This window comes from Mus caroli, unplaced genomic scaffold, assembly GCF_978045245.1.
Source record: "Mus caroli unplaced genomic scaffold, Mus_caroli_1 scaffold_9, whole genome shotgun sequence".
Lineage (NCBI taxonomy): Eukaryota > Metazoa > Chordata > Mammalia > Rodentia > Muridae > Mus > Mus caroli.
In genome coordinates, this window is record NW_028227264.1 from 18,867,803 (window position 1) to 18,880,093 (window position 12,291).

General features: G+C 41.5%; 1 protein-coding gene across 1 annotated transcript in view; it reads left to right on the top strand.

Annotated features, from left to right (window-relative positions):
• The window catches only part of LOC110303821 (zinc finger protein 773-like), a 29,509-nt gene extending 17,960 nt beyond the window's left edge, over positions 1-11,549 (top strand). The window contains exon 3 of the mRNA XM_021175046.2: positions 10,849-11,549. Within this exon, the coding sequence (XP_021030705.1) occupies positions 10,849-10,928 (80 nt within the window). The 3' untranslated portion in view covers positions 10,929-11,549. The remainder of the gene's footprint in view (positions 1-10,848) is intronic.
• Positions 11,550-12,291: the final 742 nt, after the last annotated feature.

The window sequence follows — 12,291 nt, forward strand, 5'->3', positions numbered from 1 at the left end:
CCTACTCTGTGATCTTCCTAAGAGCCATCCAGATCAGCTCTCTGCCTTGGGACCTATCCTTTCCAGTGGATAAGAGGACAATCCTATTTTTCTAGCCTATCCATATTTGTTGTCAACTGTTACAAAATTGGTGTTGTATAACATATGCTTTTATAGCTCTCACCTTACTTAATAAAACCATGTGTTTTCCTTATTAGTAAACACTTCCCTGAAGCATAATTTTTGTAGGTAATATACCATTCCCTTCCAAGATGTTACATGACTTATTGATTATTCTTGAAGTTCAAATTGTTTGCAATTTATGCTTGCTATAAAACAGTTAAATGTATTTCCATGTATGAATTTTTAGATATAGTCACTCTGATTTAAAACTTCTGTTATTACAAGGTTATTGAATAGAATGTGTAAGTATTTTAAGGACTTTTGATACATTTTGGACAAGTATGATTGTGCTAGTTTTGATTTCTGCAACCACTTGGTTCCTCTCCCTCCTTGCTTCTGTGTGTGCTTGGCATTAGCCTTTCACCTCAGCACCTGCTGTTTTCATCAGGTGCAGAGAACGTATGGTGTTCACCCTCACTCTGCTCACTAACACTTCTGTATTACTCAGATTCACCATCCCTGGAGCTGGGATGAAAATGTGACTTACTCTGAGCATGCTCAACACCAGGACTGAAAGTCAGATGGTCACAGCTGTGTCAGATTAATCGGGTTTAGCCCTTTATTAACCTTAATAACATGTTAGGAAGATGCTTCCTAGAAAAGGTTTCTCATACTGGTGATTTCCTCTTTTGTGTGTGGAGTTACTATTATACCTTTTTCATACAAGACTGATTCATACAAGACTAAACAAGGCATATGTGGAGTTTTTCTATATGTATTCAGTATTTATTGGAAAGTTTTGAACTTGTCTGTATATTTAAAATGAATAAGTACATTGACCTTACATTTTATCTACCACTTGGGATGCCAGTGCATTTAAATAAAACATCAATTCATTTCTTTACTTTAGATTTTAGTCTGTTCTTTATTTCTTATCTAACTCAAGATACTCAGATGTTGGCTGTACTGATAATATAGGGTTCCAGATATCAGATCATTATAACAGGACTTTGGCATTACACTAAGAAAATATGTCATTCCATTACAATATGTATACAATTTGTGTATACAATTTATACAAATATGTATACACAAAGTCCTGAATAGTTATATCAGTAATTAATTTTTCCATGCTGACATAGGAAATGTTATTAGTTCTTAGAAAACTAGCTTCAGCAAGCTTGTAGACTGTCCACGGAGAACAGGACAAGTGAAAATAAGAAAGTCAAGGCACTGGTCCTTAGAGATAAATTTTTTAAGGCATCTTAGTGTAGTTAAATGGTTGCGTCTCTCCATGAAAAGGTAGTGTTGTTCTATATGAGAGTTCTGTTCACTTAAACCTTCAGGTTTATCATCCTGGATTTGCCTACTCATGTACCGCTGTCTCTGCTGCTTGCAGTCCTGTGGGGAGCTCTGTATGATGGATCTGGGTGAGACAGTGCCACACTCAACACCACCCACTAGGAAACAGTGGTTAGAATCCAACTGTAAGCCTCTTTATGCCTCATGTCAGAGCGTTGAAGTCCGCAGTAGTGCTTGTAGCAAGTGACCTGAGCCAAAGTTTCACACTGATGAGTATTTCAGTTTTCCAAGTATGTACCCAGGCCACACTTGTGACTCAGTCATACAGTTGTTTGTGACAATCCAACAGACCTTTTACCAGTAGCACTTTGGATTGGAAAGGCTAAGTCTCTCATTCCAGGTCACGGCTCTATAGTGGAGCTGTTCAAACTCAAGGGTTTTTTTGTTTTGTTTTAACATTAGATCTGTGTCCTTTCCCTCCAAAGGACACTCCTGTCTTTTTAAGCATCTGTTTATTCTGTGGTTAGGCAGGAACAATGCAGGAAGCCTCAGGGAAAGAAAGGAGCAGTGAACTTAGCCACTTGGTGCTTCTGGAAATATCTTTGCTGAGAATTACCAAGCTTTGTCAGTACAGTTGACTCTCCACTTCTCCGACTACCTTTGAAGTAAAGCATAAGGACATGCACAAATTCTTTCCATTCTACACATTTTCCTTAGCTATTCCTGATATATAATGAATAGAAAAATTAAGAGGAAATGTAGAGATTAAAAATTGCACACAACAGAGTCAAGCTCCTTACCAGCACACATGGAAAGTACATTGTCCAGAGGACACAGCTAATGGTAGCAAGGACAATGGAGGAAAGTGGTCCAGACACCCTGAAACTGAGCTGAAGGTAGTGAGTGATGTTGGTGTCGGTGATGTCTGTGATGTAGCCTGAGCGGCTGAACAGTGGACAGACAGGTGCATGTGGATGCCCGGCTATCTTAAGCACTGATGTTCTTTGAAAGTCTGAGCAAAGTACTCATTTTTATGTTTCTAAATTGTTTACTGAAGAATGTCAAAGATGGTTCTTAAGTTAATATTTAATTTTAGTCATAATCTTTGTGAGCACTTGTTTCAGATGCTAGTGTTTCGTAGAGAAGGTAGACAGGTTTCAGCATTTCACATTCCCTTAAGATGATGCCATCTGAGCATAGCCCCCTTTGAGATCACTCCTGTCACAGCATCTTGTTTTCACCTGAAGAAACTGAAGCCCAATGTGTACACTAACAGGGAAGTCATACGGTCTGGTCAGGACTCAGATCCTGTGGCTTGCTGCCAGGATCCAGATACTTAAATGCCAACTGTCCAACACAGAGAGGTAAGCAAGTGGCTAGCAAGTTAATTTTTCACTGAATAAGAAGCTGTGTTCAAGGTCAGAGAAATGGCCAGTCTTCAGCAGTGTTCCAATAACATCATAAATCTAAAGAAATAAGGAAATTGCTTAAGGTCAGGCCTGTGGCTCTGTGAAGCTCGCTCTTAACCACATTTGAGATTTAAGGATGTTTGCCAGGGCTCACCTCCTCTACAGCTAGGCAGAGCATGGCCATGTTTCCTCATGAAAAATTGCTTCGGGTTTCAGGCAGGGTTTCCACTGTCAGAGGAATCACTTGTTCATCGGTCTCTTTGGATGCTCTGCTTAGGACTTTGAAGTGACCTTGACCTTGGCTCATGGAGCATGCAGCACAAGGCATAGAATGCTTACTGCAGCTCGGATCTTTCCCACAAATTAAGCTGACATTTTAGGCACATCCACACAGAGCTCCAGTATCTTGTAACACATAGAGTTTCAAAGGTCAGTGGCTTTAGTGAGTCCTCATCTAGGTGGATTTTTTTTTTCTCCCAAGGCAAAATGGTTTCTTTGTACACTGACCAGTACGACTGTGGTTGGATCAGGTCCATCAGACAACCACTTTTCCATATTTGTGGAATTTATTTTCTCGTTGTGCACCTTTCTATTGCCCAGGCCAGAGGGACAGTGAGAAGCAGGTTAAGTTGCAAAACTTGAGTGACTCACTGCAAGTATATATCCACAATGGCTTCCTCACTCTAGCCATTGCATTTTCTAATGTCAGCTATCTTTAAAGTGCTAATACTTGATACTAAAATGTTGGAATCTTGAATCATTGACCTAAGTCTCTGAGGTACTTCCTAGTGAGAACTATCCCACTGTGTAAACTAAATGAGCTAGCAACTTCCCTCAGTGGCTTGGATTTGGTAAGAAAGGTTGGCCTGTGGGATGACCAGGGGCCTGGGAGTGTGAGTGCCAGAGAAGGCTTTCTCTCTGGAAAACTGGGACATAAGTTAGCCAGAAGACCCTAGAAGGAGGATGTTCAAACAGATCACAAGGTGCTTTGGGCTGCGAATGTATGATATTCAGCGTATAAATAAATTACTATGGCTCCTTCCACTATACTGACGTGTTAGTCAGGGAAAACTCCACTCTGGTCTTCCTGGATATTCTATTTTTTTGTTGGCTTCCAAAAGAGTTTTTTAAATACAGTGTAACTTTAGCTTGTTGGTCCTCCAAAGAAGCATTGAGAAGCTGGTAGTCTTTCTCTCCAGTCTGGCTTCAGTGTGCTTTCTGAATTGACCTACTGAGAACTTGAGCATTTAGAAGCAGCAAGCAGCTCCAGCCAGTTTAACATGGCATCAGGACTGTTTCCAGAGAGAGAACGTTAATATGGAAGCATCAGCCTAGGCTGCCAGGTTGGCACAAAGGCACAGGTCACCCCACCTGTCCTCCTGGTTGATCTTGTTATATTAATGGATGTGACTTCCCCACTGTGGAGAATGCATGTTCTTGGCACCCTACACAGTGTCTTAAGGCTTGACAAAAACTGGTCAAGAACCCAGTTGTTGCTAGAGCTCCTTGACCAGTGAGTAGCCCACGATAAACTGGAGTGAGCACTCTGGGGGCTTATAAAAAGGCTGCTCCAATAAAGCAGCTTTGAACTGAAGGAGATTATCTTTGGTTTCTAGAAAATACTTTACTATCTTTAAGGCACCATGGCCTTCTTCTCTCTGAAGGAGAGCATAAATTCTCTGATCTGTGTGGTGCATGGATGTTATGTTGAAGCCAGAGAGCATGTATATTCACATCCATCTGAAGACCCTCCCCCACCGTGAGATTCAGCTGCCACGGACATTTATGGAGCATCTAGTATAAGCAGTGACAGCTGAAGAACAAGATGGGAAGGAGGCTCATCAGTCACGAGGACAGTGCCACCCCAGCAGCACTGGCACATTTGTTAACACCTCTGCTGTTTGGAGAGTGAGCTCTCTCTAAAGCCCAACAAGCCTCACCTGGCAATTCTTCATGGCCTGGCAGCATGTCGGGCTGCCATAGCTGTTTGAGAAGACGGTCCACTAAGTGCAGGAAGAAAAAAAATCAGCATTATTGTTCTTAGTCTCATTTGTAACCTACAATATGCTTAGGAGAATGCTAGTGGACAGCCAAGTTTTGTTTCCTGATTTAGAGAAAAAACAAGAATAAAATAAACTTGAAGCACATTTTTTTGTTGAAAAGTTGGGTCATTTATAAAGGAGGATTTGGCTAGATACATATACATAGAGATGAACACCACACACAGAGAGAGACAGGCACACAGAGACACAAAGACAGACATACACAGAAAGACACAAAGACACACAGACACACACACAAGTTGGGAAGGAAGAGAGAAAGAGAACAAATGAGCTGACTGAAGCAGTTCTTTTTTGCTAATTAATGGAGGTTGTTACTCCTCAGGAGGTGGGTTGGAATCCCAGCCAGCATCTCTCTCAGGAGAGAACTCTTGGATAATATGTTCAAGATCCCTAAAACTACCTCATTGAGGTGAAGTGAAAACACAAGATCATATTTGCAAAGTGGCTTAGCCAAGCCTGATGCATAGTAGGCCAACACAGAATATGCAGATTCCTGTAATACTTGAGCAGAAGTTGGTAGTCATTTTTTTCCAGAAGCAGTTTCTGGGTTTCTTCCTAGCAGAGGCTCTTGAAACCACAAAAGAACAGGATAGATCTTATAATGTGTGAAACCCAAAAGAATTAAAAAACAAATCAAAAACCACCAAGAGCCTGGGGTTGGAAGAGCTTGGTGGTAATGCTCTTGCCTAGAGAAGGCCTTCCAGTTGTTTCTGTTAGGAATATTTCAGAAACCCTGGCATCCGAACTCCCCTTTCACTTACATTGCTCACTGTGGGCCCTAACATCCAAAGCCCAAATTTGTTTTCCAGATATCTTTGAAGCTGGAATCTTTAGGAAGTCAGCATGACTGTGGAGTCATAATGGTCACTGTGGGTCATTCCCACGTCACAGGATTACTCTGCCCTGCAGTTACAGCCATTTAACTAGAGCACATATGATTGATGCAGTCACATACACTGGAATGTCTGTTATCCTCGAGTCCTTGACTCTACCAATTTGGTAACCAATGTTAATTATTTAGGTACTGTAAATAAAAGTAACCCCTGGCCTATCTAGGACTGCCAAGGGTGCCCATAAGCTGCATAGTGTGCCCAAATTCTACCAACTCTTCCCCTAGATTGTATGCTGGCTGAAGATGATGGGTTCAATTCTCAGATGTTTCTGATGGTAGATGTACGTGTTTGTGCAGAGGCAGTTACGCTTAGCTTCAGTTTCTTAATCTCTAAAGCAGTAACAGAAGTGGCCTGCAGTCCCTGCCGAGGGTGATGGAGAGTAAATGAGCACAGAGCTCGCAGCGTGGCTCTGGACATAACACTAACAGTTCTGTAACTAATGTTCTAGCATGACTGCTGACGCAGATGAGATTAAACTTCTGAAAAGTGGATTTATTGTGGTGAAGCCATGGCCCTCCTTATTGAAATCTACCTGCCTGAAGTCTTAATCTAGAGACTTCAATGGAGCAGGAGAAAATTGCTTTGAGTGGCCCCACTTTAAATCCCTGAAGTCCTCCCATTTACACTGTCTCCCCTAGCCTCAAACATCCACAGTCCTCGCTCTTCCCTAATACTCTCACTGCTCATGTCAAGGCCATGTTTCCTTTCTGTAACTAAGAACAGGCTGCTGTACCCTTGGCAAAAGTCACCCTTGAGTAAAACTTTCTCAAAGAGTTCTGTAATACATCATGGACTTAGAGGCTGAATGTCTGTGTTCCCTTCCAAAATGCAAGTGTTTGAGCCTTGCCCCTCTCTGTGATGGTGTGCAGAGATGGAGCCTTTGGGAAGTGCTCAGGCTTAAATTAGGTCATAAGGATGTTGCTTTCATGGTTGGATCAGTTGGCTTAAAGAGACAAGAGGTTTTCTGTCTCCACATACCCATCAAAGAAAAACTATTTGTATATACAGTTTTACGACAGCTGCTTAAAAGTCAAAAAGGAATTAGTCACCAGAACCCGACCATGGCAACACCATTATCCTGGATTTCCAACCCCGAAACTTTGAAAAATGAGTATCTTCTCTTCAAGTATCTGTATTATAACTGTATTACTGCAGTGTGTTGATAAGTCTTCATCAACTAGACTCACCTGGGAAGAAGGAATCTCAATTGAAAACTTGTCTCTATCAAACTGGCCTGTGGCATGTCTGTAGAGAATTTTCTTGATGTTGGAGTGTCCAGTCCACTGTGGACTCTGGCATCCCTGGGTATGTGGCTCTGGTTCATGTCAAAAAGCATGATGAGGAAGCTGTGAAGAGCAAGCCAGTAAGCCGCACTGCTCTGTGGTTTCTGCTTCAAGCTCCTACCTTGAGCTCCAGCCTTGGCTCCACTCTATGATGGACTGTCCTGTGCTGTGTGAACCAAGTAAACTTTTTTCTCATGTTGCTTTTGGTCTCAGTACATCATCACAGCAACAGAAAAGCAAACTATACCGAGCAGTCTGAACCAGCAAGGCCTAGCTCATCTAGTCTTCAGAGTGCTAAGAGTTTCTAAGGGGTCTTTCAAGTATGGCATATGTTCTGTTGTTTAGCGTGTTTGCCATCCTTTGTAATTCCCCTCTGTAGCAATAGGTCAACAAGTACAGTGTTGAAACACTTATGAAGTTTTCATAAGGCTTTTATGTAAGATGTGTGTTAGGCATGGTGACTCAAGATCATAATCTTATCTGTCAGCAATATGTGTTAGGCAGGAGAGTTTGAGGCCATCCTAGACTATATAGTGAAACCCTGTCTAACCTTTCTTTCTTTACTTGAACCCGTGTATGCATGCGTGCATGTATGCGTGCGCGCACACACACACACACACACACACACACACACACACACACAGAGGTATATAAAATTATGTAATACTATACAAAAACTCTTAAAAAACCCATTTTAACATAAATAGAATTCTGCTATTTTTTTCTAGGTCAATACTATACAAGTTACCTAGGTTAATAGGAAATTAACAATAGTGACCTGTCATAACATACTTATTAGTTAATATATAGTGATGATAGAAGAAATATAATAATGTTAACTTCTTGCAAACATTTCATACTTTTATTTTACCACCACCAAGAGAACATACACTTTATTATATCTTTCAAGTAATGTTGAACATTCACACTTAGGTAGTATTATCCTGCATAGTTTGTAGTCTTTAGTAGTCCAGAGGATGCTCAGAGATTCAAAGTATACTCTAAATTTAGTCCAAGTTTTAAAACTGAAAATGAAAGTGCAGTCCTCAGCCAACTATTGATCTCCCATTTAGAGAATGAAAACAAAGGCAGGCAGCTCCAGCTGCTTCTCCTAGCACTGGAATTTATGCCCAGGATGACACAGACATCAGAAATGCTTGTTTAACTCTGTAGATGACATCACTCTCTCTCTCTCAAGTATCCTTACGGGATACCAGGGACTTTGAAACCTAAGGAGATGTACTCTTAATTAGCTAGGATATTATTATAGCGGTGTCTGTTAGGAGAAGCTAGGTAGCAGTATGCTTTTTCTAAGTTCATTGACTTTATACAGCAAGCATTCGCTCTTCTCCTGTATTTGTGCCTCATGCACATCAGCAGCAAACTCTGCTCAGCCTCTCAGGGCCCCAGAGCCAAAAGGAAACTTAGTAAAGTGTGTGCTAGCTTAAACACTGCCAGGCATTGCACATGCGCTGTCTCTTCACATCTACTCCATTGTCAAAAGCAAGAAAAATGACCACACTTTGGTTTAAAATTAAAGGGGTGTGGCAGCTAACTTCTAGGATGTGTCCAGAGGAGCAGCAGGAGTATTTGTAAACAGCTCTGATGACTAACTCAAGGTTCTGTTGCCATGTGCTGAGAACAACACACCGCAGATTTCCCCATGTTTCTGATATGTGTATATGTAAGTGCCTGTGTGTCTGTGTTTGTGTGCACACATATAGAATTACAGCAATCATAAAATGAGAACTCTATCAGTTAGAACACAGCTATCTCAATTAGAAATTTGGATACAGGGGCTAGAGAGATGGCTCAGTGGTTAAGAGCACTGACTGCTCTTCCAGAGGTCCTGAGTTCAATTCCCAGCAACCACATGGTGGCTCACAACCATCTGTAATGGGATCTGATGCCCTCTTCTGGTGTGTCTGAAGACAGCTACAGTGTACAGGGTATTCACACACATAAAATAAATCTTTTTTAAAAAAGTGATTTTCCTGGGTTCCCCTTTCAAGGTGGTTCTGTCACTTGTCTTGTGTACTAGTGTGTGCCAGGGGTCCTCATTCCTCCCTGTGGTCTTCTCCATGGAGTGGTTTGTGTAAAACCAGTCAGGGTGGTGCATGCTTTGAGTCCTAGCAGGTAGGTGTCAGTGAGGCAAGTGTCTGTGAGTTTGAAGCTAGCCTGGTCTACATAGTGAATTTCACACCAGCCTGAACTTAAGATTGAGATCCTGTCCCCATGCCCCTCCAAAAATAAAGTTCTCCGTACAGAATGGCTTATGTGACTTCATGACCCATTCCTAACCTAAGTTGACCAGGCAGAAGCCTCGACTTCTTTTATATCCTCACTTTGAGAGTCACCTGTTAATACCTAGAGTACTGTGGTGACTGTGAAATCTGGTGAAGAGAGGACACTGCATAGGGCCATGAATAGTGGAAGACCAACACCACCGTTCTTACTTGTAGCAGCTTCATCCCTTTTACACTGACCTGGCTATTTAAGGGGATACAGTGACTGTGTAGTGTGGATAGAAAGATGAGAACAGAAAGGGTGTGGTACTGTTACAGAGAACGATGGGAGAAGACACGGTAGGTAGATCGCCCTGTCAAGCAGGGGGAGCTGTTAAATGATGCCGGGGGTCAGCTGAAGGTTGGGGCTAAGCATTCTAGATGGAGAACCAGTGCAGAGTTTGGGTGTGATGCAAGGTTGAAATTGTACTTTTTTTTTTTTTTTTTTTTGAGGCTAGGTGCCACTATGTAGCCCAGGGTAGCACACTCCCACCTTAGCTAAGTGTTGGGATTGCAGGCACCCACTGCCACGTATGCCCCAGTGTTAGGACTTTAACAGTAACACACAGTGTAAGAGGAGGAGCATCTACCTGGGGGCTGGCTTGCGGGGACAGGTTGAAGTCATGGACTATTCTTAGGCTTATCTGGCTAGAAATCAAGTGACTTTAGGGAAGAAACTGATTATCAGGAGAAAATAGAGAATCAGAGGAACATAACACTGACATAAATTTTCCACTCATGAACTTTTGGGGAATACATTCAAGCCTGATCTTCAAGTCTTAAGAGAGAAAACAAAAAACAAACAAAAAAAAAAAACCTTTTTTTTTTTTAACTAAGAAGGTACTAAAAGATTAAGGAGCTGAAGAGAGTTTTGATTAATCATTAAGGAGTGTGGGTTCAAATCTAAATATGGCCTGTCTTCCAGGCAATGATAGTGTACTAAGATCTGTTTCTTAGCCTTGATAAATGAGACTTATATAAAATTTTGCAATTAGAGGCAGCTGGCTGAAGGGTACCCTAGACCATCTGTCTCTTCTCTGAAAATGTCTGAGCAATCATTTCACAATAAAAAGTTAGAGACTTGGGATGTAGCTTAGCTGTAGAACATTTGCCTTGTATATTCAAGGCCTTGGGTTCCTACCAAAATCAATCAATAGCTATTAAAGAAGTACACATAAAACTCAGTGCCAGAGCCTCTAAGTGTACATCACAGGGCCAGTGAGCATGATTTTTCCTGAACGATCAGCAGACAGAGATGCCATTTGAATTTCCGTGGGAGGGAGGCACAGAGAGCTGGCTCTGTGACCCTGACAGGATGTGGCACACAAGCTCCCTGAGGATGACATCTTCCTGCCTCTGTTGGTGACTACTGAGTCTCTAGCTTCTGGAACCATCAGTACTGGGTACAAATAGCTCTTTATTGCCTAGATGGATAAATGCTACTGGAGGAACTGGAGTGCAGGTTCTACATGTTAGTTATCTCTTTGTTCACATTTTTCTCTATTTTCCAGGAACTCGAGTTTATCCATCATGGCCTTATTTGCTCCAGAAAGATAAACATATGACCATGGAGCCATCCATCAATATTTAGAGAAAGAATTGAGAAGACTTCATAGAGGAAATTAAATTGTGCTGAGGAAGTGAAAGATCTGTCTTCATTTATATAAGGCGCCAGTATTCTTCACAAGCTCTCCAGTAAAACTCTTATTTCCCATTTAAATGGGAAACCATACAACTCTGTTTAGAAATCTCTTCCCCCAAACGGTCTCTTAACTCTTTAGTGAGGGATAAAGGTAGCAATAAGGACCATTTATAGCGCTCGCTGATAGCCTGGCATTACAGTAAACAATGAGGTGCATTATTTTATTCATGTTTTCCCAGCAGCCTCCACAGGTATTAGCTCTGTTTTATAAGTCAAGAAAATGAGACTCGGAATGGTTCTGTGCCTTGTGGTCCTATAACCAAAATGCTGAGGAGCTACAGTGTGAACACGAGCTGATTCTCAAACCTTAACTCTGAAATGTTTCCCTAATAAGGTGCGATCTGTATGCCGTCTGCTCCATTGTCTGCACGTACAGGTCCGTTAGTGCTTATTACTGCAGGGGAATCACCACTACGATCCACACATGGGGACGTTCCCGTGCTCAAATGTCCTTTTGTGATCCTTTGTATTCAGCCCCTGACAACTACTGCTCAGCTTTCTTGGCCCAAATATGACATAAAGATTATAAAGTATGTGTGGACTCTGTCTTATTTTAGTTCAATAGAGCGTCTGTCTGGGAACCGCATCCATAGCATTGTGTGCATCAGCAATTCTTTCTTTCCCATCCTCAGCAGCAGTCCATTGTGCTGGTATTAGTGAATATGGTGACATTCACTAAATAAAGAAAGGTTGGGTTATTTCTAGCTTCAAGCAGAAGTGGTGGGGGGTGCATAGCTTCTGTTACTCCTGGGTCAGATTATGAGTTGGTTGCTGGTTTATATAGAAAGGATACATTTGACTTTGTAAGAATCCTGAACTTGAGACTGCTTTAGTGGTTTGAGTCATTTTCCGGTAACTGTTCGTGAAGGAACCAATCAGGCAAGTTAAAGGCAGAAAGATTGAAAGCTGAACATAGGTCTGGCTACAAATCCAGTATCTTGATATACTGTACTTTTATCTAAAGGCTAATAATAGAAGAATTAATAGAGTATAGAAAAGGTCACTTCTGCAGGACAGGTCCCTTCATGGGAGACCCTACATGGTGTGTGTTGACAGCTGTTCCCTTCCTGTCATTTTATAAGTTATAAAATAGCAGTTTGGAGATGATCAGTAAATAGCCCAGAGTAAAAACAGAAAGGACAAAGCTGTGGAGATCTACTTAAATAGTAGGGTGAAGAAATATGTGAGCTAAGCATACAAAATGATTTGTTTAAAACTTAGAGAAATAAAGCAACAACAATGAAAATTATCA